Source organism: Melanerpes formicivorus, unplaced genomic scaffold, assembly GCF_026170545.1.
Source record: "Melanerpes formicivorus ecotype bairdi unplaced genomic scaffold, bMelFor1.0.p_v2 SCAF_65, whole genome shotgun sequence".
Classification (NCBI taxonomy): Eukaryota; Metazoa; Chordata; class Aves; order Piciformes; family Picidae; genus Melanerpes; species Melanerpes formicivorus.
The window spans coordinates 1,597,705-1,624,668 of record NW_027142417.1 but is presented as its reverse complement, the minus strand read 5'-3'; the positions used below and the strand labels follow the sequence as shown (position 1 = coordinate 1,624,668).

Here is a 26,964-nt window from a genome sequence, read left to right as displayed (position 1 = left end):
TCCAGGGAGACCTTTGCACAGCCTTCCAGTACCTGAAGAGGGCTCCAGGAGAGCTGGGGAGGGACTCTTGACAAGGGCTTGGTGTGACAGGATGAGAGGAAATGGATTGAAGCTTGAAGAGAAGAGATTGAGGCTGGAGATTAGGAAGAAATTCTTTCCAGTGAGGCTGGGGAGACTCTGGCACAGACTGCCCAGGGAGGCTGCGGCTGCCTCCTCCCAGGAGGTGTTCAAAGCCAGGCTGGATGAGGCCCCCTGAACAGCCTGGGCTGGTGGGAGGTGTCCCTGCCCATGGCAGGGGGTTGGAACTGGCTGATCTGGAAGGTCCCTTCCATCCCAACCCATTCTATGATCATTCCTGGCTGCAGCTGCTGTGCTTCCCTGTGCCCTTCTGCCCAACCCCAGTGCACTTCAGCATCCCCTTGCTGTTCATAACTGCTGCTGCCCCTTCAGATGTCTTCATCAATCTCTTCATCATTGCTCCTAAGGAAGTCTGGGTTGCTGGTTTGGGTTTGGTTTTTTTCCTGAGGATCCAGGCTGTTCAAAGCCCATTGGTGTGTTCAAAGCCTGATTAAACCTTCAGTATCTCTGACAGGCCTAGCTGTGGGGATTCCAGATTAACCATCTGGAATCACTTCATCTTAAACAGTGTTAAAATGATGTTTCAATGAAGCCAGCTCTGAATGCTGCCATGTTGAGAAGCCAATAAATGCCAGCCCAGGAGCAGCTTTTACTCAGGAAGAAATGACTCCTCTCTCAGCTGCAACACCTAGGGAGCTTATTGCAGAGCTTGTGGAGATTTATCTCAGCAGCTTTAAATATCCACTGTGGACAATGGAAGTGTCATGTTTGTACTGAGCACTTCCCTAAAAGCACACTATAAAAATAAGAGCTCCAACAGTTGTTTTAGGGCCTTGTAAACCCTCCACAGAGGTTATTTTGAGGAACAGGAAAGCTTTTCCTGCACATCAAGACAGTTCTTTTTGGTCAGCTCTTCTTCTGTGAATGAATCAATCCCTGGGGCAGCCCAGTGAGAGCAGTTGTGCTCCCCTAAGGATTCCAGACATAGAATGGTTTGGGCTGGAAAGGAGCTCCAAAGCTCATCCAGTCCAACCCCCTGCAGTCAGCAGGGACATCCTCCACCAGAGCAGCTTGCTCAGAGCCCTGTCCAGCCTGACCTTCAATATCTCCAGGGATGAAGCCTCAACCACCTCCCTGGGCAACCTGCTGCAGTGTTCCAGCAGCCTCCTGGTGCAGAGCTTGTCCCTCACATCCAATCTCAATCTGCTCTGCTCTCATCTCAAACCACTGCCTCTTGTCCTGTCCCTGCAGCCCTTTGCAAAGAGTCCCTCTGCAGCCTTCTTGCAGCCCCCTTCAGGCACTGGAAGGCAGCTCTAAGGTCTGCCCAGAGCCAGAGGGCTCTTCCAGCCTTTGTGATTCCCTGAGTCCTCCTTGGTGTCTCCTGTTGGTACTGAATTGAAGCTTCTGATAGGTTTGGATGCTTGATTCTTTTTCTCAGCATTTTGGTCAAATCCACACCATATTTAGAGTAGAGTAGAATAGGGATGGGAGTGGAATAGGAATGGGAGTAGGAATAGGAATGGGAGTAGAATAGGAATGGGAGTAGGAATAGGAATGGGAGTGGAATAGGAATGGGGATGGGGATGGGAAGGGAAAGGGAATGGGGATGGAAATGGGATGGGAATGGAAATGGGATGGGGATGGAAGAGGAATAGGAATGGAATAGGAATAGGAATGGAATAGGAATAGAATAGACCAGACCAGACTGGAAGAGACCTTCAAGATCATCACGTCCAACCCATCATCCAGCACCATCTCATCAACTAAGCCATGGCACCAAGCACCCCACAGTGATGGAACACAACCATTTTCCCTCCTGTTTCTTTTCCCATCCATTATTCCTCTGCTGACAAGTTAATCTGTGGGATATAGAACCCTGAGTACCTTTACTTTGAATCAATAACCTGCAGAAGAGACACAGAACCTCTGGAACTCCTTCTGCAAAGGGTTTATTATTCTTTGAACTCTCTTAATAGAGCTTTCCTTTCAAATAAATGACCTCTGATCTCAAGCACTCCTCAGCCTTCAAGCTTCCTCCCTCCCCCCCTCCCACTCCCCTCTCTCTTTCTATTTATTAAAATATGGATCAAAATCACATTTTGCTCTGCTGCTCTTTCATCAAGACTTTGAAGGAGTGTGAAACTTGCCCAGGAAATAAATGACTCTCTTCATTTTCCAACAGATATTCAGATAATGAAAGCGTTCTCATCAGTCATGTCTGGGGAGAGTTGATGGAGAGCCTCTTTGCAAGCAGAAGGAAACAGTCACATTTGTTTCAGAGTTCCACAGATCAGCCATTCTTTGTCCTCCCATCTTCTTCCCACTCTCTAGCTCTGTGTTTATGGAAGCACAGAGTGGTTACTGCTGGAAAAGACTGAGTCCAGCCATCAGCCTAAGGCCACCATGGCCCTTAAATCATAGAATCAATAAGGTTGGAAGAGACCTCAAAGACCATCAAGCCCAGCCTGTCACCCAACACCTCATGGCTACTAGACCATGGCACCAAGTGCCACATCCCATCCCCTCTTGAACACCTCCAGGGATGGGGACTCCACCACCTCCCTGGGCAGCACATCCCAATGGCTAACAACTCTCTCTGTGAAGAGCTTTCTCCTCATCTCCAGCCTAAACCTCCCCTGGCACAGCTTGAGACTGTGTCCTCTTGTTCTGGTTGTCTGGGAGAAGAGGCCAACCCCCTCCTGGCTACAACCTCCCTTCAGGGAATTGTAGACAGCAACAAGGTCTCCCCTGAGCCTCACCTTTCTTGCACACCTCCAGGCATGGTTACTCCACCACCTCCCTGGGCAGCCTCTGCCAGTCCCTGACCACTCTTGCAGCAAAGAGGTTTTTCCCTGGGACATTTCCAGGCCATTTCCTCTCCTCCTATCACCTGATGCTAGGGAGCAGAGACCAACTCCACCTGGCTCCAGCCTCTTTCAGGGAGCTGTGGAGAGCAAGGAGGTCTCCCCTCAGCCTCCTCTTCTCCACACTCAACACCCCCAGCTCCCTCAGCTGCCCCAGCCCTGTTCTCCAGACCCTTCCTCAGCTCCATTGCCCTTCTCTGGACACCAGCCCCTCGATGTCTTACTGTACTTGCAGTGCACTCACATCACAATACCTCTTCTGACTACTTTGAATTCAGCTTACTTAGGTTAAGCCCCAACCTTTCAGTAGCTCAGGTGGTGTGTGCTGGGAAGGGAAGCTGTCCCTCTCTGCAAGAAGCAGACTTTGCTTCACAGTTTTTATCTGCTGCATAAAAGCAGTTTGGATTTTTCCTGCCCATAAAACCCCAAACAACAAAGAAAAGGAGCAGGAAACAGCTGCTTGGTTTTATTGCTGCTGCCTCCATGCACATCCTTATGAGAGGAATCATTTTCCTCCTTCCAATCAGCACCAGTGGTCAAATGGAAGATGTGAATGGCACATAACAAAGTAAGTAAGAGGGGAAATTTGGTTGGGCAGAGCAGAGGTCTAGGATATGGGGACAATAATGGAGCTCTGAAAGTGCCATATGGTGACTAAAAGGCTCAATTTGTTTCAGAAGTGCTGCATTACACCAGATAAAAGACATTTTCCATCAGCCCCTTTATATCTCATCTCCCTGAATCGACCTCACTTTATTCCTCCAGTCATTTACATATTTCCCTGTTGTTAGTAGCAAATATCAGAAAGCTCAAAATTGCCCAACTTCAATAAAATAAAGCAGAGGAGAGGAAGTCAGCTGTGCTCCTCACGAGCCTGCAAATGTGTGGAGAGTCTCAGAGCTAGAAAATGGACCTGTTAAGCTTTCCCCTGCCCCCCCAAGAGAAACACAATCAAGGCACTGGAGGGATGGGGACAGCAGTGACCTCTACCAGCAGGATTCACCAAGAGGCAGCAGAGGATTGTCTCAATCAGCCAGGCCAGCAAATGAGTCATCTGCATCTTTCATTTGCTGATTGACAGATCCAGCCTCATGGATTCAGAGAATCACAGAATGGGTTGGGTTGGAAGGGACCTTAAAGGTCATCCAGGTCCAAGCCCCTGCTATGGGCAAGGACACCTCCCACCAGCCCAGGTTGCTCCTCCAGTCCAACCCCTGCTCCAGCAGGGCAGCCACAGCAGCTTGCCCAGGAGCACAATGCCCAGGGTAGGGTTGGAAGCTCTCCAGAGAAGGAGACTCCACAACCTCTCTGGGCAGCCTGCTCCAGGGCTCCAGCAGCCTCACACCAAAGAAGTTTCTCCTCCTGTTCAGGTGGAACCTCCTGGGCTCCAGATTCTGCTCTTTGCCCTGTCTCTGGGCACCACTGAGCAGAGCCTGGCCCCAGCCTCTTGCCCCCTGCCCTTTAGCTCTTGCTGAGCATTGCTCAGAGCCACTCTGGGGCTGCTCTTCTGCAGGCTCCTCAGCCCCAGGGCTCTCAGCCTTTTCATGTCAGAGAGGAAATTGCAGACCCCTCGTTCAGAAGGGGATTGCAGGGTTTGAAGCAGACTCCTCTGAGCCCATCTGGCTGCTGAGCACAGGAGCTGTTGTTTTAGCCTCTGTGATTTCAATGGTTTGTTAATTTTTACCTTCCCTGGGAAGAAAACAGAGCAATGACAGAGAGCAGGAGGGCACAGCCAGCCCAGGCTCTTCTCAGCTCTCCAGTTTCCCCAAGCACCTTCCAGCCTGTCTGCCCCCAGGGCTGCAGCAGACACGGGCAGGCAGACTGTGAAGGTCTCTTCCAGCCAGAGCTGTAACCCACAGTGTGATTTCAGGCTGCATTAGAGTGCTGCAGCATGCTCTGCACACAAACATTTCCTACAGGGTAACTAAGGCAGCAGCACAGGATAAGCACAGTAGTAGCACTGACATCTCTGCATCTCTCCCACAGCCTCACAACTGTTTCTGTTCCCATGCTGAGCTCCCTAAGAGGGAATCTCTACCTCCTGCATATTTCATTTGCAGCAGAAGTAATTGGGAAATGGATTTGCCTCTGGCTGCTCTGCAGAACGTGGGCAAATGGCATTTGCTGGGAGTGCTGCACAGGGCTCCCTTCTTGTTAAGGAGCCTCTGGATGCTGAAAATGACTTCTAGTCATTCCCTCAGCAGCAAAAGAATATCATGAGGCAAGATAATACCTGTTATCAGATCAGCTTTCAGACATGAAGCAGGACTCACACACCTGGAACCTTGCTTGCTCTTAGCAGCTACAAGCATTGGTCTGATTTCTGCTGCCTGAGCATTGGACAGGCTTTGTGAAGGGCTGGGGAAGAGCCTCACAGGGGCCAGCAGACAAACGTGAGCCAAGCTTGGATAGGAACAGACTTAGGGAGGCCCTGGGGTCATGAGAGCAGAAGCAAGCCAAGAAGGAAGGAGGTGTGAGGCTCAGCTCTCAGCTGAACTCACCACACAGTGGGGGAAAACTCTCCATGAGGCATTTGGGGAGAAGGGAGAGTGGGCAGAGCCACCCCACGATGCCTGGTGCTGTGCACAAGGGCTCTGACCACTGCCACGTGGAGCTCTCTCCTTGCAGAGCTGCCTGGCTGTGGCAGGTGATGATGTTTCTCTTTGCTAAGCACCAGCACTGTGTGGAGAGGTACAAACAGAATCACTCAGCCAACACACTGACATCAAAGAGCCTGATCCAGGAGGTGCTCATCACCTTCTGAAGATCCTCAGGTTGAAGATCTTCATCAGAGAGATGAGAGAAAAGTCACCCAAGACACTACAAAGGCAAAAAAAAACCCAGAAAGGATGATAAAGATAGCATCAGCTTGCCCCAGATCTCACAGCACATCACCTGAGCAGCAACAAGCAGCTGGGGGGAACTCTGCAGCCTCTTTTTGCTTGGGAAGAAGGGGAAACAGAAGAGTAAACAGCAATTAGCCCTAACATGAGCAGGTCTGAAGTGGCCCTGTGCCAATTGCCGTCTCCATAGATGCACAGAGGAGCAAAGTCAGGGGGGTGGGAGTGTTTCAGAGGGGGCTCTTCATTAGCAATGCTCTTTCACTTGAGTTGAGGCACACTGACTGCAGCAAACTCGGAGCCCAGAACTGTCAGGCTGGATGAGGTGTGCACAGCAGCACAGGCGCTGACGTGGAAAGGAGCTCGGCACTGACTGGGCAGGATGGGGCAGGGTGTGAGCAGGAAGCAGAGCATCTATCTGTGCCTTCCTGCAGGGTGTGAAGGGACTGCTTAGAGTCATGGAATCAGAGTGGTTTGGGTTGGAAGGGACTTCAATGATCAGCCAGTTCCACCCTGCCTGCCGTGGGCAGGGACATTTGCCTACATCCACTCTTCACAGTGGAACACATCAGAGAATCATTAAGGTTGGGAAAGACTTTGAAGATCATTAAGTTCAACTTTCTACCCAGCACCTCCATGTCCCAAAGTGCCACATCTACTCATTTCTTGCACACCTCCAGGGGTGGGGACTCCACCACCTCCCTGGGCAGTCTGTGCCAATCCCTGACTGCTCTTGCAGTGAAGAAGTTCTTCCTAATCCCCAATCTAAACCTCCCCTGGTGTGGCTTAAGGCCATTTCAACCTTGTCCTGTCATCAGGCCAACACCTGCCTCACTCCAGCTTCCATTCTAGAAGCTGTAGGCAGCCATGAGGTCTCCTCTCAGCCTCCTCTTCTCCAGGCTAACCAATCCCAGCTCCCTCAGCCTCTCCTCATGAGACCTGCTCTCCAAACCCCTCACCAGCTTTGTTACCCTAATATGATTGATCAGCAGCAGAGAAAGAAGTCAAACCAGGAACACAAATGACTCAGCCCTCAGTTTAGAACAACTGCCAAATGAGAAACCCAGCCCTGAAGCTGAGAGGTAAGAGAGAAATGGGAAGGGAGCAAATTCCTTGCTCCACAAAGAGAGTAGATTCCAGTCTGGTTTGTGACTCAAGGTGAACCACAGAATCATTTTGGGTGGAAAAGACCTTGAAGATCATTGAGTCCAACCAGGAAATTGTTAAATGATGGCAGAGGCAGAGGAGGGCAGCAGGGGCAGAACTCTCAGAGGGAAGACATTAACATGAAACCTGAGCTGAGCATTGAGACCCCCAGAAACCAAACCAATTCCCCACATCAGGACCAGGGCAGCTTTGCAGACCAGAAGGCTCAGCCAGCTGGCAGCTGGCATCCTTGAAGCCATTGTACCTGTCAAAACCCAACCAATAAAGTCTGATTTGATTCTCCTGGGGCTTGTTTTTCATTTGCCTCCATTCCTTTCCACTAGGATTACTGCTCAGTCAGAACCACTCATTTAAAAGCTGCTAATCCACAGAGCCCAGCTGATGCAGCCTCGGGTCAAAGTGCAGAGCAGCTCCTACCTTGCATCCTCTCCAACCCCAACAGATGCTGCATGCATTGGCTCTGAGAATTAGCTGGTCACAGACTACTTCCTCCTGAATGATGTCCCCCAAAACAGTGCCTGTGAGTCTGGAGAGCAGGCATCTGTGCTCCAGAGCCAGGCTGTTAGCTGTGTGAAGCAGTACCCAAACCATCAGGGGGTTTTCCTTTGAGCTGGCATGGTGTGCAGGATAAAACCTCCCCATGCTGGCAGAAGGAGTAAATCCTCTGTGGTTGCCTCATAAATATTGATAGGATTATTCAGTCCATTGTGTGGGGAACAACCAAATGCATTCTGACCTAAGCCAGCCTGCTCCTGTGCTGATGGAGTCTCTCTGACACAACACAACCACAAAACAAAGCTTCCTTCTCTAAATCCCTACCTGAGCTCCTCCAGGCACCAGGAAGTGGAGCTCAGCAGTACAGAACTGCAGCTGTCCTGGGGCCTGGCAGCTCACAGGTCAGAAGTGCACACATCCTCAGGCTGCAGAGTTTGCAAACACAGACATGTGTGCTGTAAGGACAAGGAGAGAGGGGATTCTGCTGCTCTGCTCTGCTCAGACCTCACCTGCATTCAGCTCTGGAGCCCTCAGCACAGGAAGGACCTGGACCTGATGGAGAGGGCCCAGAGGAGGCCATAAAAATGATCAGGGGGCTGGAGAAGCTCTGCTGAGGGAGCTGGGGGTGTTCAGCCTGCAGAAGAGAAGGCTTCAGGGAGACCTTAGAGCAACCTTCCAGCACTTGCAGGGGCTACAGAAAGGCTGCAGAGAGACTGTTTGCCAAGGGCTGCAGGAACAGGACCAGGGGCAATGGTTTGAAATGAGAGCAGCCACAGGCCCCCTGGGCAACCTGTGCCAGTGTCTCCCCAGCCTCACTGGAAAGAATTGCTTCCTAATCCTCAGTCTCAACCTGCCCTCCTCAAGCTTCAATCCATTGCCTCTCATTCTATCACTCCAAGCCCTGGGCAACCTGTGCCAGTGTCTCCCCAGCCTCACTGGAAAGAATTGCTTCCTAATCCTCAGTCTCAACCTGCCCTCCTCAAGCTTCAATCCATTCCCTCTCATCCTATCACTCCAAGCCCTTGTCAAAAGTCCCTCCCCAGCTTTCCTGTAGCCTCCCTCAGGTACTGGAAGGCTGCTCTAAGGTCTCCCTGGAGCCTTCTGAGCCTGGAGAAAGGTCAATTTAGGGTCCTCATGACTGGGGCAAGTGGCAAGGTTTGCTGTTGCTGACAGGGGGAAACAGACTCAGCCCTACATGAATGTTGTCTCCTTGTATCTGTTCTGGTTGTTCTCCCCACTATTCAGTTTATTTGCTGCTGCAAGGCCTCTTTTATCACAAACCCATCATCTGAGCCAGAGAGTGAAATGCTGATTTCAGCCACAAATTAGGAACTGAAAGAAGAATGAGAGATGAAAGGAGTGGGGAAGTGAAGCTGTGCAGATGCACTTTCATTCTCAAGAGCCTCTGTTTCCTCCAGTGAAAGGAATTCCTCCTCCACCACCACCACAGAGAAAGGGATTTAATTCACCATGGAAATGTGCAAAACTTTTCAAGGCAAGGCCTTTGCATCTGCTAAAGGCACAGCTGATGCTCCATGGAGAGCATGACTTTTATCTTTATTGTTTGGAATATGTTGGATCAGAAGGATGGCTGCACTCCAACTGCCACTTCAAAGCCCCACAGATAATCCTCCCCCCACACACACACTCTGCCTGCATCTTGAGTCTTGCTCAGGCAAAAGCCAGGCTCAGGCTTTATTCCCTGAACAACTTCTCCACAGCCTTCCTCTGAGGCCCAGCTTGCCTGCACCAGGGTCAGTCACCACCTTCCAGACCCACTGGAGGATATTTCTGTTTGCTCTCTGAGTGTTTGTGGTGTTTTGTATGATGAAGTGCTTCAATTTCTCACTGGATGGAAGTCATCAATCTCCACCATGCCCACAGGATTTTTCTGCCCCCCTCTGTAGATGCAGGGCCCCTAAGCTGTGGAGCAGGTGCTGGCTGGGATTGTTTCTGCTGCATGTGACAGTCCTTGTCACTCAGCCTGAGATGCAGATGGGAGCAGAAGCAAGGTCAGACTCCTCTCTGCAGGAGCAGGTTTTGTCTGTCCTGGTCCCTGAGCCTGAAGCAGCACATCCCTGGGAGCAGGCAGTGTGTCCCCAGCGTCCTTAGCACCCAGCTGCAGGCTCCAGGGGCTGCTTGTGGCTTGCCCAGAGGAGGAGAGAAATGGCAGCAAAAGTTCCTTCATTCACTGGCAGAACTTTTCCAGGGGAGCAGCCTGGTCCCTCTTCATCTGCCACTTCTCTCCCTGCCCATTTTGCAGCCCCTCAGGCTTTAAGGGCAAGCCCAGAAGATACAGCCCCAACTGTTCAGTGCTGGGAGACTCTCCCCTCTAGGTAGGATTGGCACAAGGAAGTTATGGACCCACAGGATCATTTTGGCCTGAAAAAAGACCTTTCAGATGAAGTCTAACCTTTAAGCATGGCCCTCAGCACCACATCTACACAGCATTGAACTCCCCCCACCCCCAGGGATGGGTTGAGAGTATGAACATGAAAGTGAAGGAGCTGGTTGGGAAGGGATTATGGATCAAGTGCTTCTCAATGTCATTTCCCCTCAAAGCATTTCAAACAGAACTAAATGCCAGTCAGGAGAGCTTTGAGGAAAGCCTTCTTCTAGGGACTTTATTCCCTCAGATGATTTGATGTGTCATGGGCATAAATGCCAGACCCCAGGATCCCAGCATGCCAGGGGCTGGAAGGCACCTTTGGAGATCATCCAATCCAGCCCCCCTGCTCCAGCAGGGCACCCACAGCAGCTTGCCCAGGACCACAATTCCCAGATGGGGTTGGAAGCTCTCCAGACAAGGAGACTCCACTGTCTGGCTGTCTGGGCAGCCTGCTCCAAGGCTTGAGAAGCCTTTTGGGGCAGAATTTGCTCCTCATTTCCACCCTAAACCTCCCTAGGTGCAGCCTGAGGCCATCTCTTCTTTTGCTTCTTCCTTGGGAGAAGGTTTAGGGAGTGTGAAGTGTGCAATTCTTGGCCATTAGCATAGAATCATAGAGTGGGTTGGGTTGGAAGGGACCTCCAAAGAGCATCCAGTCCGACCCCCCTGCCGTCAGCATCCTCCACCAGAGCAGGGTGCTCAGAGCTTTGGCCTTCTGGGCTGCATGTCCAGCTTCTCATCCACCAACAGCCCCAAGTGCAACCCCACTACTGATGAGTTTGACCAAGAATGAATGTTTAAGAGCAGCCTGGGGGCGATGGAGAAGGTGTTTCAGTCACCAGCCACGCAGGACTGCAGAAAACCCTCTTGAATAAACCCCCAGGCTGCCTGCTCTGAGCCACCTCACCTGTGTGAAGGCATCAGGTGCACTGGAAGTTAATCAGCAAGATAAAAATAAATGAAGCCAATCACCAGTGCAAATGGAGGTGATCATGTCCTTTGAAGAGGCTATTAAATTAGCTGCCACTTGCTGCTGTCAGTCACAGAGATTGGCAGCAGGAGTTCACCCAGGAGGCAACGGGGAGCTAAGGTTAGGAAAGTTCCACCTTGCTGAGAATGGGCTGAGGTTCTTCAGCCTGGAGGACAGGAGGCTGAGGGGAGACCACCTGCCCCTCCATGGCTCCCTGGAAGGAGGTTGGAGCCAGCTGGGTCTCCTCTTCCCAGTCTGAAGTGATAGGATAAGAAGAAATGGCCTCAGGTTGCACCAGGAGAGGTTTAGGTTGGAAAGTTCTTCACTGAAAGGCTTCTCAAAGGCTGGACCAGAATGAGCATGAGTATGTGATCCTGTGGTGGAGTCCCCATCCCTGGAGGTGTTCAAGAGGGGACTGGAGGTGGCACTTGGTGCCATGGTCTAGTCATGAGCTCTGTGGTGACAGCTTGGACTCGATCCTTGAGGTCTCTTCCAGCCTTGGTGATACTGTGCTGAAGGAAAACATTCTTCACTGTGAGGGTGGCAGAGCCCTGGAGCAGGCTGCCCAGAGAGGCTGTGGAGTCTCCACCTCTGGAGGCACTCAGAGCCTGCCTGGCTGTGTGATTTACTCTGCCACAGACCACCCAGCCAGGATGGAGAGGCTGATGAATTGCTCTCTAGGCAGCTGGGGGCTGCCTCAGGATCACCAGACCACTTTCTTAAGGGCAATTTTAACCTGCCAGGTATCTGCTGGGAACTCAACACAGCAGAGAGGAGGCAGCTAGGAGGTTCTTAGAGTGTATGGAGGACAGCTTCTTATCCCAGCTGCTGGGTGAGCCTGCCAGGGGGAAGGCTCTGCTTGACCTTCTTTTTACAAGCAGAGAAGGGCTGGTGGGAGATATGGTGTTGGAGGCTGTCTGGGGTCCAGTGACCATGAGATAATGGAGTGTTCAAGGTGCACTCAAGCTAAGAGGGGCAGCAGCAAAACCTCCACTCTGGGCTTGCAGAGGGCAGACTTCAGATTACTTAAAGAACTCACTCAGTACCTTGGGAAACAGCCCTTAAAACCCAAGGGGTCCAGGAGGGCTGCACCTACTTCAAGGAAGGCATCTTGAGGCCTCAGGACCAGGCTGTCTGCAGGAGGGTTGGGGATTCACTCCTCACCATGTCCCTGTCAGTGATGCTCTCTGTAGAGAAGTGTGACTGAGGTTTCCAAGCCAGCTGGAGCTGTTTTTCCCTCTGCATTTGCCAGCATGGGGAAGATGCAGCCTTGTCCTGTCTGTCCTTCATGACACTTGTCTTGTGACTCACAACAAGAGACTCTGACTTCCCAAGCTGCTCCTCTTCACAGCTGATTGATAAGTGAATGCATTTTCCAGATCTGCTTTATTGCCTTTTTTCCCCTCCTCCTTTCATTCCTTATTCCTGAAAGGAAGCAATGAGGGGGGGAAAATGGTCTGCAAGTGAGGCACAAAACAGAGATTCACTGGCTGAGGAGGGCAGACTCCAGAGGCTTCTAGGTAAAAGTCAGTGTCATTAGCAGCATATCATCTGGCTGAACAGCTCCTGCTCCACCACCACCACTCCTGCACCCAGCCCAGAGCTGGGGACAAGACCCTCACCAGCCAAGACACCACCCAGAGGAGCTCAGCCCCATGAGCAGCCCCAGCCAGCACCCGTGGAGGGGATTGGAGGAGTCAGCAATGTTAGCCCTAACAACCGGGGGGCCACCAGGCCCCCCGGCCTTTGGAGTCACCACCACCATCACCCAGTGTGCTCCAGGGGCACTGACCTGAGATCAGAGGAGGATCCTCAGCCCCGAGGGGCTCAGCTTAGGGCTGCTGCCCTTCCTGGGGCTGATTAAATAGGGCAGTGGGTGGGGAGGGCCAAGTGGCCACAGCTGGGGTGGGAGGAGACTGCAGCAGAACACAGGTGCTGTGGGTTTGAGGGGGAAAGGGCAAAAATGGGGCAGGTGAGGGACTTTGAGGGTGTCAGGAGTGATAGGACTGGGGGGATGGAGCACAACTAGAAATGGGGAGAGTCAGAGTGGATGTCAGGTTGGGAGGAACCTCCAAAGGGCATCAGCAGGGACATCCTCCACTGGAGCAGCCTGCTCAGAGCCTTGTCCAGCCTGACCTTCAGCATCTCCAGGGACGGAGCCTCAACCATCTCTATGTGCAACCTGCTGCAGTGTTCCAGCAGCCTCCTGGTGCAGAACTTGCTCCTCACATCCACTCTCAGTCTGCTCTGCTCTCATTTCAAACCATTGCCCCTCAAATTTCAATCCATTGCCATTCTCCACCCCCCCCCCCCCCCCCCCCCATTGCCAGGGGAGAGTTAATTTGGGACAAATATTGAAGAGAGAGAGAGAGAAAAGATATTTTCCATGTCTTCCATTTATCTCCAATCTTCCTGCAGACTTTGTTTGTTTGTTTAATATTAAGAAACTCCAAGAAATCAAAACAGGAATTGACTTCCCCTCCCTCCCCCCACCCTTTCCCTTTACTCTAAGTATTTTTCCTGTGTACAAAACCATTTCTGGACACCCACAACCAATTGCATGGAGTTGGGTGGTGGGGTGGGGGTGGGTTGTGTGTGCAGTATTGAAGAGCTGCCATGGTAATTCTCATGTGAAATGGAAAACAAATCAATACCAGGGGCTGCAAAATGTCTACAACAATTTAGTTCTCTTATTGATCAGCTGACAAGGGGAAGGTACAACTACATTGCTAGGGCTTACATTGCTGTTCCTCCCCCTACCCTCACCTTTAGCCAGCTCTGATGGGGAATCTGCAACCAGAGCAGGATGCTCAGAGCCCCAACCAACCTGAGCTGCAATGGTTCCAGGGATGGGACATCTCCCACCTCTTTAGGCAGCCTGGGCCTGGCTCTCACCACCCTCAGGCTAAGAATTTTCTTCCTTCTCTCCAGTCTGTATCTCCTTCTTTCAGTTCAGACTATCACACCAGCTCCTGCTAAAATGTTTCCCCTCCCCAGCTTCCTGGCCCCTTTAAGTCCTGAAAGGCCACCAGAAGGTCTCCCTGAGCCTTCTCTTCTGCAGGCTGAACACCCCCTGACACTGTATTGTCCTTTCATGTCATGCTAACCCTCAGGGGTGAAGTGAGAACATCTCATTCCCTACCGTGCCAGAAGGGCAGAGGAGAAGTTTCTCTGGCAAAGGTTTATAAAACAGTGATGGGATAAACCAGCCTTCAGTCTGGAGAAGGGAAGGCTCCCAGGAGACCACCTTCTGGCCTTCCAGTATCTGAAAGGGGCTCCAAGAGAGCTGGGGAGGGACTTTGAGGGTGTCAGGGAGTGGTAGGACTGGGGGGGATGGAGCAAAACTAGAAGTGAGTAGATTCAGATTGGATGTTAGGAAGAAGTTGTTGCCCATGAGGGTGGTGAGAGCCTGGCACAGGTTGCCCAGGGAGGTGGTGGAAGCCTCCTGCCTGGAGGTGTTTGCAGCCAGGCTGGATGTGGCTGTGAGCAACCTGCTGTGGTGTGAGGTGTCCCTGCCCATGGCAGGGGGTTGGGACTGGCTGAGCCTTGAGGTCCCTTCCAACCCTGACAATTCTATGACTGACTTGAGCACCCCTCCAGCTGAGCAGATCCTTCCTGCCACCTCCTGCTTTGCTCTACCCTGCAGCACAAGTTGCAGCTGGCCATCTGCCCACCATGGCTGCACAAAGAGGAGGGGATTCCCACCGTCCTGGGAGTGTTCCTGGCACTCTCACCCCATCACTCCTGCTGCTGCTCAGGCAGGACTTCAGTCTGCTCCAGCCAGCACTCTCCCCACACGGTTCCCACGCACGGCTTGGCCAGGAGAGCAATCCCCTGGGTGACTTGAGCACACCAGCCTGTGCTGGAGGCTGAGATGATGAGTGGAGATGTGAGCTGCCCTGAGCCAGCTGGCCCCAGCACCCAGTTTCCTTGGCACACTTAACTGCTGTGTGCAGACCCAGGCTGTCAGTCTTGCAGGGCAACTGCTCAGACTCACAGTGACCACAGCATGCAGCTCCCTGCTTGGCTGCCAGCAGAGCTTTTCCTGGGGGCTTTTAGTGGTTTGGGGTTTTTTGTGCTTCTACTTCTGGTCTGAAAACTTCCTCACAGTCTAGAAAATGTGAGACCTTTTTCTGGCCATGCTTTGTGCTTGCTGGTGTTCAAAGCCATTCCCCATTGATCAGTGTCTGGCTTCAGCTGAGGCAGGAAGGGTCACTGCTTTTAACCCCCTCCCCATGTGGAAAAGGTTCAGTGTTCTTCATCTTCCTACACCACATCTTTGCCTGGCCCCACACTGCAGTGAAGCCCAGGGGGTTCTCCTGTGAGAGGTTTCCTCATCTGTATGCCCAGAGAATCCCAGCAGGGTGGGGTTGGAAAGGACCTCTGGAGAGCATCCAGCCCAAAGCAGGGCACCCACAGCAGCTTGCCCAGCAGCACAGTGGCCTGGGGAGGGTTGGAATCTCTCCAGAGAAGGAGACTCCACAACCTCTCTGGGCAGCCTGCTCCAGGGCTCCAGCAGCCTCACACCAAAGTTTCTCCTCCTGTCCAGGTGGAACCTCCTGGGCTCCAGATTCTGCCCTTTGCCCTGTCTCTGGGCACCACTGGAAAGAGTCTGGCCCCATCCTCTTGCCTCCACCCTTTAGGTGTTGGTCAGCACTGAGAAGATTCCTTCTCAGGCTGCTCTTCTCCAGGCTCAGCAGCCCCAGGGCTCTCAGCATCAGCCAAGAGGAGATTTCAAACAGACATCACACATCTTGAGCATCCATTTCCCCCTATGCTATCACATTTCTCTTGATTTCCCCCCAACTCAAATAAATCCTTCAACCCCCCCCAGTCCCTTCAGGCTCAGGATGAAGGATTCATTGTGTCCCTTCAGACACAAAGTCATTGTTTCCCCCATTATTATTATTGTGTTATTTGTTTTAGGGGGCAACTACAGAAGAAGCAGGCAAAGAGCCTCACTCTGCCCCAATTAAACCACCCTGGAGAGTCTGCTCCCTGAAGCAGGCTCTGGAGGAGTCACAGCTGCATATGAAACCATTTTTATGACAGACAGCAGCAAGAAAAAGGAGAAGGTTTCAATCAAAAGTCACCTTTCCAAAGCAGGGAGCTGCTGCTGCTGCTGCCAGGGTGTAATAGATCTGGACAGGTATCCAATATTTCCCCCTGGAGGGATTTCTCCTGATGGAGGCTCTGAGTCCCTACCAAATGGAAGCTTCTCACCTTGCTGCTCCTTTGGACAAAGGTGAGCACGAGGAAAGGATTTGTTATGCCAATAAAGCTTTTGTTAGGCTGTAAAATGCTTTGTTAGGCTACCACTGCTCCATAGAAAAACAGGCAAGGGAATGGGAAGCAAGGAGCTTGTAAGGTCCAGAAAGGAGTTGGCTGCTTTTAGGACTGGCTGCTGGGAAAAGAAGGAAAGGAAAGGGAAAAGGGAAGGGGGAAAAAGGGGGAGAAGGGAGCAGGGAGGGGGGAGCTGTTGGTAACCCCCTGGTCCTGTCCAGGGGGGGTTATGTGCTGCTTGCAAATGGTAAAGATATATAAAGATCATATATTTTGTGCACATTCCTTGCATTCCATGTTTGAGCTTGCAGTGTGTGCTTGTAAACAGAGCTCCATTTGCTTTCCAGCTGAGCTGCGCTGGCAGTTTTAGGCTGGGGGGTGGGGGCAGTAATTTCTGGGGTGTTCAGCCTGGAGAAGAGGAGGCTCAGGGCAGACCTTATTGCTCTCTACAACCACCTGAAGGGAGGTTGCAGCCAGGTGGGGGTTGGTCTCTTCTCCCAGGCAAGCAGCACCAGAACAAGAGGACACAGTCTCAAGCTGTGCCAGGGGAAGTTTAGGCTGGAGGTGAAGAGAAAGTTCTTCCCAGAAGGAGTAATTTGCCATTGGGATGTGCTGCCCAGGGAGTTGGTGGAGTCACCATGCCTGGAGGCTTGGATGTGGCACTTGGAGCCGTGGTTTAGTTGCCAGGAGGTGTTAGGCAATAGGTTGGACTGGATGATCTCTGAGGACTTTTCCAGCCTGGCTGGCTCTATGATTCTATGAATTTCAACCCAGCACAGAACCCAAGTACAAAGAGAGAAAGGAGAACTTACAGAGAGGAGTATCTGGATGGCACTGTGGATGACCTCCAGGTACTGGAAGTCGATGATGCAGCCTGTGACAGAGACGTAGGAGTAGTCCTCCAGGACGCCAGGGGCGGAGGGACGCAGCACCCTGCGGACGCAGCCCGGCCCGTGCTCCCGCCACCACGAGCGGTGCATCGAGATGTTGAAGGTCATCAGGTCGGTTTCCTAGGAGGCAGGGAGGGGGGGAAAGTGTGAAAAACCCCCTCCAAACCTCCAAAACAACAGCCCACCTGGTTTGGTGTTATTCAAGGTAAAGCAGAGGAAATACAATGGTGGGAACACAGAGCCATAGAAATGTGGAAGGGTTTGAGGTGGAAGGGAAACCAACTCAGGTGGTCACAAGAGAAGCGTTGGCATGGATTCATAGGATGCCTTAGGTTGGAAGGGATCTTGAAGGGCATCTGTTGCCCTCTCTCTCTGTGACATCCTGGAATGGCTTCAGGTAGAAGGGACCTTGAAGGTCCTCTGCTGCCCTCTCTCTCTGTGATATCACAGAGTGGCTTCAGTTGGAAGGGACCTTGAAGGTCCTCTGCTGCCCTCTCTCTCTGTGATATCACAGAGTGGCTTCAGTTGGAAGGGACCTTGAAGGTCATCTGCTGCCCTCTCTCTCTGTGATATCACAGAGTGGCTTCAGTTGGAAGGGACCTTGAAGGTCATCTAGTTCCAACCCCCCTGCCACATTCAGGGACACCTCCCCCTAGACCAAGCTGCACACAGCTTCCTGCTCTTAAACTCCTCCTGGGATGAGGCATCCATGGTTTCTCCTTGTGTATGCTGGAGTGTGGATGTGTGGTGGAGTCAGCATCCCTGGAAGAGTTCAAAACCCATGTGGGCACAGCACTTGAGGACATGGTTTAGTGGGTGTGGTGGTGCTGGGCTGGTGGCTGGACTGGATGAGCTTAGAAGTCTTTTCCAACCTTAATGATTCTCCTTCAGAAACTCTTTCTTGAGTAGGAATTGGGATGTTGTGGGGGGGTTGGTGAGCATCAAGCACTGGGAGGAGGTCATCACAGCTCTGGGAATCAAATGTGCTGGCTGTAGCATAGGTGTCACAGCTTGCTTTGCCCTCCAGAACTGTTTTTCCTCCTTTATTTGTTTGTTTTGTGTCTTCAAGCTCTGATCATCATTCCCTGCTTTGCTGTTTGTGCTTGGCTGCTTCACAGCCCAAGGCAAACAAGCCAAAAAGAGGTCAAATTTTCAGCTTAATAAGTGCAAGAATTTAGGATGTGGTCAGCACAAACACCTCAGAAATAAACTCTTTCCTCTCTGTTTGGTTGTTGAAGTGATTAAAGGAACTTTGGCTTGGTGGTCATCACTTGATGCTTAGAGAGGAACCAGATGTTGCTGTTTGGAGGCTGCTGGTGGTGCAGGGAGAGAAGGAAGTCAGTTAGAAACAGCTCAAATTCATCAATTAAAACCCAAAGGGATGCTTGGAAAAGTTAAACTCTTGTTCAGAGCTTACAGAGAGAGAGAGGCTGGGAGAAGAGCTTTTCACCATCACTCCTCCCCGTGTCAATGTCCTGAGCTCTCCAAGCAGGTAATGATGGCCCAGCAAAGAGCACTGGTAGAAATGCAAACAGAACCTCCTGCCCCCTCAGCTTGACCTCTAAAATATCACCCCACAAAATGGCAGATGTAAGCTGTTTGAGCTGATAAATGTTAAGCTGCCAATCAATACAAGCAAGCCTGGCAAAAATCAATTTGTTTTCCTTCCTTTCAGCTGCTGGAGCACAGCCCTCCCAAACTTCCTGGAGCTTCTTACTCCATGAAGGGAGTTGAGTGTGCCAGGCATTAAAAACCCAACCCCTTGCCTTTGTCCTCATTTACAGAGGTTTAGAAGATTAAAAGAATCTTTGCCTGGCTCTAGAGGTTTGAGATTTCAGTGAACTTTGCAGAAGCACAGAATTGGTTGGGTTGGAAGAGGCCTCTGAGCTCACCCAGTCCAACCAGCAACCCAACCCCACCATGGCCACCAAACCCTGGCCCCAAGTGCCATGGCCACAGCTTTCTGGAACCCCTCTGGGGATGGGGACTCCACCACCTCCCTGGGCAGCCTCTGCCAACCCCTGACCACTCTTGCAGCAAAGACATGTCTCCTAATCTCCAGCCTAACCCTCCCCTGGCACAACTTGAGGCTGTTTTCTCTTTTCCTATCACTTGTTCTGTGTGAGAAGAGACCAGCCCTCACCTCACTGCAACCTCCTTTCAGGGAGCTGCAGAGGGCAATGAGGTCTCCCCTCAGCCTCCTCTTCCCCAGACTGAACACCCCCAGCTTCCTCAGCTGCTCCTCACCAGCCCTGTTCTTCAGACCCTTGATCATCTTCATTGCCTTTCTCTGGACACACATGATTAGGTGGTGTTGGATGATAGGTTGGACATGATGATCTTGAAGGTCTATTCCATTCCATTCCATTCCATTCCATTCCATTCCATTCCATTCCATTCCATTCCATTCCATTCCATTCCATTCCATTCCATTCCATTCCATTCCATTCCATTCCATTCCCTCAGTGTCCTTCATGCAGTGAGGAGCCCATAACTGAGCCCAGTACTTGAGGGGGTGGCCTCATCAATGAGGCTTTTTCTGTGCTTCAAACTCCTAAGCTCTCTCTTGATGTCAATTCCATCCCTCAGGCCCCGTGGTCACCTTTCTCCTGATGCACGATCCCACTGAACTGTCAGAGGCTTTTTAAGCCTTTAAACAATGCAGAGGCTGAGTGCTGGCTGCCAGCCCAAGGATTCATTCTGATCACTATTGGAAATCATTGCCCTGGCAGATGCTGGCTTTTAGGTGAGGTGTAATCCCTTTAAGTCCCAATAAGAATGTTTTCTAAGTGCTTAGAGAGAAGGCTTAATTTCATTACATCTGCTTCAGTTCTGCATTTGGTTTCAAGTGGATGTTCTCTGCTGGATGGAGCAACCTGATCTAGTGAAACATGTCCCTGACCATGGCTAGGAGGTTGGTCTGGCTGACCTGTGAGGAGCCCTTCTGATCCAACCCATTCTGAAGACCCCTTCTGATCCAACCCATTCTGTGCTTCTGTTTCCAGATACATTCATCAGGCAATATCATCCCACACCTCACCCTCCCTAACACTTCTTGGTTTAGTGATGCATAGCCTCACAGAATGGGTTGGCTTGGAAGGGACCTTGAAGTCCATCCAGTTCCAACCCTCCTGCCATGGGCAGGGACACCTCCCACCAGCCCAGCTTGCTCAAGGCTTCATCCCAGCCTGGCTTTGAACACCTCCAGGGAGGAGGCAGCCACAGCCTCCCTGGGCAGCCGGTGCCAATGTCTCCCCAACCTCACAGTGATATCATGCTTATTATAAATGAACATCAATTAAGTCCTTCCTGCTTCCTAAGAGCAGCAAGGATGCTCCAGTTCTGACTTGCTGCCCAGTTCCTGCTGTTACCAGTGAGGAGGAAAGTTCTGATTGTGGGCCATGAAAATATTCTGTGCAAGCAGCTGGTGAAACTGTGAACACCTGGGCAAGGAGCTTGCCAGAGAAAGGAGAGTTGCAAGGCTCAGCAAGAACCTTGCAAAATAGCTTTGGGTTTTCAACCTTGTTTTTGTAAGTGATGCCTTTAAACCTAACTGCTGAGATCCTGAGGGAGTTCTGTGTGCAGCTGAAACACCACAGGTTCAAAATGTGACACCTCAAGCGCCTACAGGAAGCTCTTCCCACGTTGTTTGGTAATGTTTTACTCATTGATACCTGAAGCTGAAGGATTTAGACTCATCTGCCTGAGTGCCCCACTGCTGGATACAGCCTCTGAGCATCCAACAAGTGGTTAAGGAAGGTCCAACAAGTGGGTAAGGGAGGACTCTGCTCTCCTGAGACCCCACCTGGAGTGCTGGTTCAGTTCTGGTGTCCCCAGCATAAGAGGGACATGGAACAGCTGGAGTAGGTCCAGGGGAGGCCATGAAGGTGATCAGAGGGCTGGAGAACCTCCCCTGTGAGGACAGGCTGAGAGAGTTGGGGTTGTACAGCTTGGTCAAGCGTTGGAACAGGCTGCAAGAGTGGCCAGGGATTGGCACAGGCTGCCCAGGGAGGTGGTGGAGTCACCACCCCTGGAGGTGTTCAAGAAGCCTGTGGCCATGGCACCTGGGGACATGGTGTAGTGGCCAGGCTGGTGTTGGGTTGACAAGTGGACTTGAGGATCCTAGAGGCCCTTTCCAGTCCTAATGACTCTATGGCAAGGAGAGAAATGGCACACTGGGGATAAACACACAAGAGACCAGGTCCTAAGTGTGAGGGTCTGTACCTGACTCCAAAGCCACTCAAAAGCACCCTAAAGAAACCATCTGAAAGCTGAATTCCTGACAAGAACAGTGCCTCCCTGTGCTGAGCCTCAGCAGAACCTTCCCACCTGCACCCAGGAGCACTTCCAGAGATTAACAGTCCAGCTGAAGCAGCTGCTGTTGTGTTCCCTGCTCTGCCTGCTCACAGCAACGCAACTGCTCACAGTGCTGCCAGCTCTCCTTGTGTTATGGCAGCTCTGGTGGTGTTCAGCACTTCTGCTGAAGCCTCTGCTCCCAGGGACAGCAGAGCACAGAGAGGAGTTTTTGACTTGTTACAAGGAAATGAGCTGCAGAGGAAAAGCTTCCAGAGTCAGGAGCCTCACTCACTGCCGGGCTCTGTGCTGCAGCCTGAGTGGTCTGCTGCTGTGAGCCAGGTAAAGCTGTGCCTGCTCACTGCTGGGGGCTTGGACAAGATGACCTTTGAGGGTCCCTTCCAACCCAAGGCAGCCTGTGATTCTAGGATGCTTTCTATGATGCTGTTCCTAAGGCTGGAATCTCGATGGGCAGCATCTGCATCAGCAGTTCAGCTCTACAAGCCCTTGTAAAAAGTCCCTCCCCAGCTCTCCTGGAGCCCCCACCAGGTGCTGCAAGGCTGCTCTAAGGTCTGCCTGGAGCTTCTCTTCTCCAGGCTGAGCAGCCCCAGCTCTCCCAGCCTGTTCCCACAGGGGAGGTTCTGCAGCCTCTGCTCATCTCTGTGGCCTCCTCTGGAGCCTCTCCAGCAGCTCCAGGTCCTTCTTGTGCTGGGGGCCCCAGAGCTGGAGGCAGTGCTGCAGGTGGGGGCTGAGCAGAGCAGAGCAGAGGGGCAGAATCCCCTCCCTGTGCTGCTGCTCTCCCTGCTCTGGCTGCAGCTCAGCACTCAGCTGGCTCTGGGCTGCCAGGGACCACTGCTGGCTCCTGGGGAGTTTGTCAGCACCTGACACCCCCAAAGCCTTCTCCTCAGGGCTGCTCTCAGCCACTCCCCACCCAGCCTGGCTTGCTGCTTGGGATTAGTATGCTTTAGCTCATTATTCATTTCAGGCTGACCATAGGCATTGGTCCACATTTGAGGTTCCTTAAAACACTTTAATGTATTGCTGTGAACAGATAAATCTGTGCCCACTGTGCTCCCCCTGCCTGTGCATGCACACAGGGATATATTTTACAGAAACAAACTAATTATCTCTCTATTTATATCCAACTGCACAAATCAATGGCTCAGCTGAGCTCTCCTGAGGTCAGCCATCAGCCATGGCCAAAGGAGGCAGCACTAACTAGTCTATGACTACCTGGAGGGAGGTTGTAGCCAGGTGGGGGTTGGTCTCTTCTCCCAGGCAAGCAGCACCAGAACAAGAGGACACAGTCTCAAGATGTGCCAGGGGAGGTTTAGGCTGGAGGTGAGGAAGAAATTCTTCCCAGCAAGAGAGATTGGCCATGGGAATGTGCTGCCCAGGGAGGTGGTGGAGTCCCCATCCCTGGAGGTAAACACCTCCAGTGTTTAGAAGAAGAGCCTGGCTGAGGCACTTGGGGCCATGGTTGAGCTGATCAGATGGTGCTGGGTGATAGGTTGGCCTGGATGCTCTCAAAGGTCTTTTCCAGCCTGGTTAATTCTTCAGCAGTGGATGGCACCCTGGCCTTAGCCAGCTTCATTTCATCTGCAGACCCATCCACCTCCAAACCTCCCACAAACATTCAGACCCCAGAGAGCTTCCCTTTAGTCCTCTCCAGTCGTTTCCTCTGCCAGGAACCAGCAGCCCTTTGATTTTGTTTTGTTTTCTTTGCCCTGCACTCCTCACACTCAAACTCCTCAAGCCCTTTGGATGAGATCAGTTGGCAGGGGCTGATGGTGGCCAGTGCCTCGTGGGTGATTTCATCTTCACCACGCCAGAGGAAATCGATGAGCTGCTCAGGCTGCTCAGATTGAGCTAGTTAGTTCTTTATCCTGCCTCCATTCTGAGGAGATTTCTCACAGAAGCCCCCTCCAATCAATGGGGCTGAATATGTTCCCCAGATAAATTCACTTTTATGAAGTCAGGAGGGAGCTCTAAAAGGCTCTGTTAAGAACTCCAAGTCTAGGTGGATCACTTAATGGTCCTGCTAATAGGTGTTACATAAATCTGGTGACTTCAGGAGAGGAACAAAGCCACAGAGCAGCCTAATGAGCCCTTCACTCTTTTACCATCGTGGGCCTGGCTGTAATCCTTCATCATGCAATTTTTAATATCTCCTGCCCTAATAAATAAGACCCAAATGAGATTGCTGCAGAGATGAGAACCTGGTGAGAATGGAAATGATGCTTCCCTTTCACTGCTGAGGCTGAGATGAAACAGAGAGACAAAGAGCAGAACAATGACCTGGAGGGGCTGTAGCCAAGGGTTGGCATCCTCAGGAGTGAGTAACTTAAGAGGAGGATGTGGGAAAAAAAACTTCCTAGTAGGATTAAAACCAGAAACTGCAGGCTGGGGAGGTGTGAGACAAAGTCTGTGAGAAGTCTGGAAAATACTCCACCAATGCGTCCAGAGAAGGGCAACAAACTGGGCAGGGGTCTGGGGCACAGCCCTGGGAGGAGAGGCTGAGGGAGCTGGGGTTGCTTAGCCTGGAGAAGAGGAGGCTCAGGGGAGACCTTATAGCTCTCTACAACTACCTGAAAGGAGGTTGGTCTCTTCTCCCAGGCAACCAGCACCAGAACAAGAGGACACAGTCTCAAGCTGTGCCAGGGGAGGTTTAGGCTGGAGGTGAGGAGAAAGTTCTTCCCAGCAAGAGAGATTGGCCAATGGAATGTGCTGCCCAGGGAGGTGGTGGAGTCCCCATCCCTGGAGGGGTTCAAAAAGGGATTGGATGTGGCACTTGGTGCCATGGTTTAGTAGTCAAGAGGTGTTAGGTGTTAGGTAGTAGGTTGGACTTGATGATCTCTGAGGTCTTTTCCAACCTTATTGATTCTGTGATTCTTTGATTTCTGGTCTGTCACAGCCAGAAGGAACTGATGAGTGAGGAAAGAGGAAGAATGCAAGGGAATGGAAGGGCTTCTACTGCCCTTGCTGAGCTCTACACCACAGCAAACCTCCTCCCCTCCCATTATTCAGAGTGCTTTGGGTTGGAAGGGACACTCAAAGGTCACCTTGGGCAACCCCCCTGCACTCAGCAGGGACACCTCCAGCTAGAGCAGGCTGCCCAGGGCCAGAGCAAGCCTGATTTTGAATGTCTCCAGGGATGGGACCTCAACCACCTCCCTGGGCAGCCTGTCCCAGTGTCTCACCCCCCTCACTGTGCAGAACTTCCTCCTGATGTCCAGCCTGGAGCTGCCCTGCTCCAGTTTCAAACCATTGCCCCTCATCTTATCACTCCAAGCCCTTCTGGACAGTCCCTCCCCAGCCTTCCTGGAGGTCCCCTGCAGAGCAGCTGTTATGAATCAGGGAAGCCATCAGAAGGCAGTTTCCAGTGTAGCTCTCAGCAATCCCTTCCAATACTCACTCTCAGCACCATTCCTTTCTGTTCCTCACCATTATATCTACTTAAGGCACCATGTATTACCCTTAAAGGAACCATCTGGGGCTTGTGTGCCACTATATTTTCCCAGATTGATGTCTTGTTCTGGCTGTTACCTCAGCAGACAGGAATCATTTATTCCTGACTGCTCTATTTTTATAATGTCATCCATTCTGCTCACTTTGATGTGCACAGAAAGCAGCTGCAAACAGGAGATGAATCACGTCTGCTGAGCTGCCCAGCCCCTGCAACCAACAGCTGCCTCTCTGCTGCTCCCACTGCAGCTAAACCTTCACTCCAGCTGCAGCTCTTTCCCTCCTGTCCCTGCATGAATTGAGAATCACAGAGAGGAGAGGATAGGAGAGGATAGGATAGGATAGGATAGGATAGGATAGGATAGGATAGGATAGGATAGGATAGGATAGGATAGGATAGGATAGGATAGGATAGGATAGGATAGGATAGGATAGGATGGGATGGGATGGGATAGGACGGGATGGGATGGGATGGGATGGGATGGGCTAGAACAGAACAGAACAGAACAGAACAGAACAGAACAGAATAGAATAGAATAGAATAGAATAGAATAGAATAGAATAGAATAGAATAGAATAGAATTAACCAGGTTGGAAAAGACCTTGGAGATCATCCAGTCCAACCTCTCACCCAACACCATCTGATCAACTAAACCATGGCACCAAGCACCCCAGCTGGTCTCCTCCTAAACACCTCCAGTGATGGGGACTCCACCACCTCCCTGGGCAGCACATCCCCAGGGCCAATCTCTCTTGCTGGGAAGAATTTCTTCCTAACCTCCAGCCTGAACCTCCCCTGGCACAGCTTGAGACTGTGTCCTCTTGTTCTGGTGCTGGTAGCCTGGGAGCAGAGACCAACCCCCAGCTGGGTACAACCTCCCTTCAGGTAGCAGTAGACAGCACTAAGGTCTCCCCTGAGCCTCCTCTTCTCCAGGCTAAGCAACCCCAGCATGGGGCTGGAAGGGTCCCTCGAGGGTCCTGTTGTCCAAGCCCCTGCAGTCAGCAGGGACATCTTTACCTAGGAGCAGGTTGCTTACAGCTCCATCAGTTTGACCTTGAGTGTCTCCAGGGATGAGACCTCCACCACCTCTCTGGGCAACCTGTTCCAGTACTTCACTGCCCTCACTGCAAAGAACTTCCTCCTTAGGTGCAGTTTCCACCTCCTCTGTTGAAATGTGTCCTTCCCATCCAGACCCTGCCCTGCCTCAGCTCAGCCACCACTCTGCCTTGCAATTCCCAACACATTCTTTGGTCCTTTAAATTTTGCCAAAGCCTGGCTTCTCCTTTTTTTTTCCCCCTGTACATTTTTACTGCCTCAAGAAGTTACCAGGGATAAATCAAAGCCTCTCTTCTCTGCCAGGGCTGGCAGTGGTTTAAAAAATGCTCTGCTGTAAATAAAGCAGAGAATTTTATTTGCTGCCGTGGTACAACACAAACAACAGACACAGGGATGGGAATTGTACTGCTCCAGAGCAGGGGAGGAGGCAGAGGCAGCAGGGAGCCTGCAACACCTGGCTCTTTTGAAAAGCTATCCCAGCATCCCAGCATGGTGGGGCCTGGAAGGGACCTCTGGAGATCATCCAATCCAACCCCCCCCTGCCAAAGCAGGGCACCCACAGCATCTTGCCCAGGAGCACAATCCCCAGAGGGGGTTGGAAGCTCTGCAGAGAAGGAGACTCCACAACCTCTCTGGGCAGCCTGCTCCAGGGCTCCAGCAGCCTCACACCAAAGAACCTCCTGGGTTCCAGTTTGTGCCCAGTGCCCCTTGTCCTGTCCCTGGGCAACACTGAGCAGAGTCTGGCCCCAGCCTCTTGCCCCTTATCCTTGTAGCCAGGTGGGGGTTGGTCTCTTCTCCCAGGCAACCAGCACTAGAACAAGAGGACACAGTCTCAAGCTGTGCCAGGGGAAGTTCAGGCTGGATGTGAGGAAGAAATTCTTCCCAGCAAGAGAGATTGGCCATTGGGATGTGCTGCCCAGGGAGGTGGTGGAGTCACCATCACTGGAGGGGTTCAAGAGGGGATTGGATGTGGCCCTTGGTGCCATGGTTGAGTTGATCAGATGGTGCTGGGTGAGAGGTTGGACTGGATGATCTCCAAGGTCTTTTCCAACCTGGTTCATTCTGTAGGAAGGATGGGGATTCACTTCATCTCTTGCTGAGCATTGCTCAGTTCCCCTCTGGGGCTGCTCCTCTCCAGGCTCTCAGCCCCAGGGTTCTCAGCCTTTCCTCCTCACA

The 26,964-nt window shown here is 51.9% G+C and overlaps 1 protein-coding gene across 2 annotated transcripts in view; it reads right to left on the bottom strand.

Annotated features, from left to right (window-relative positions):
• NKAIN3 (sodium/potassium transporting ATPase interacting 3) overlaps window positions 1-26,964 on the bottom strand; it is a 159,379-nt gene that overhangs the window by 21,283 nt on the left and 111,132 nt on the right. For both annotated transcript variants that reach the window (XM_068162469.1, XM_068162470.1), the window contains exon 4: window positions 16,896-17,093. In XM_068162469.1, the coding sequence (XP_068018570.1) occupies window positions 16,896-17,093 (198 nt within the window). The remainder of the gene's footprint in view (window positions 1-16,895; window positions 17,094-26,964) is intronic.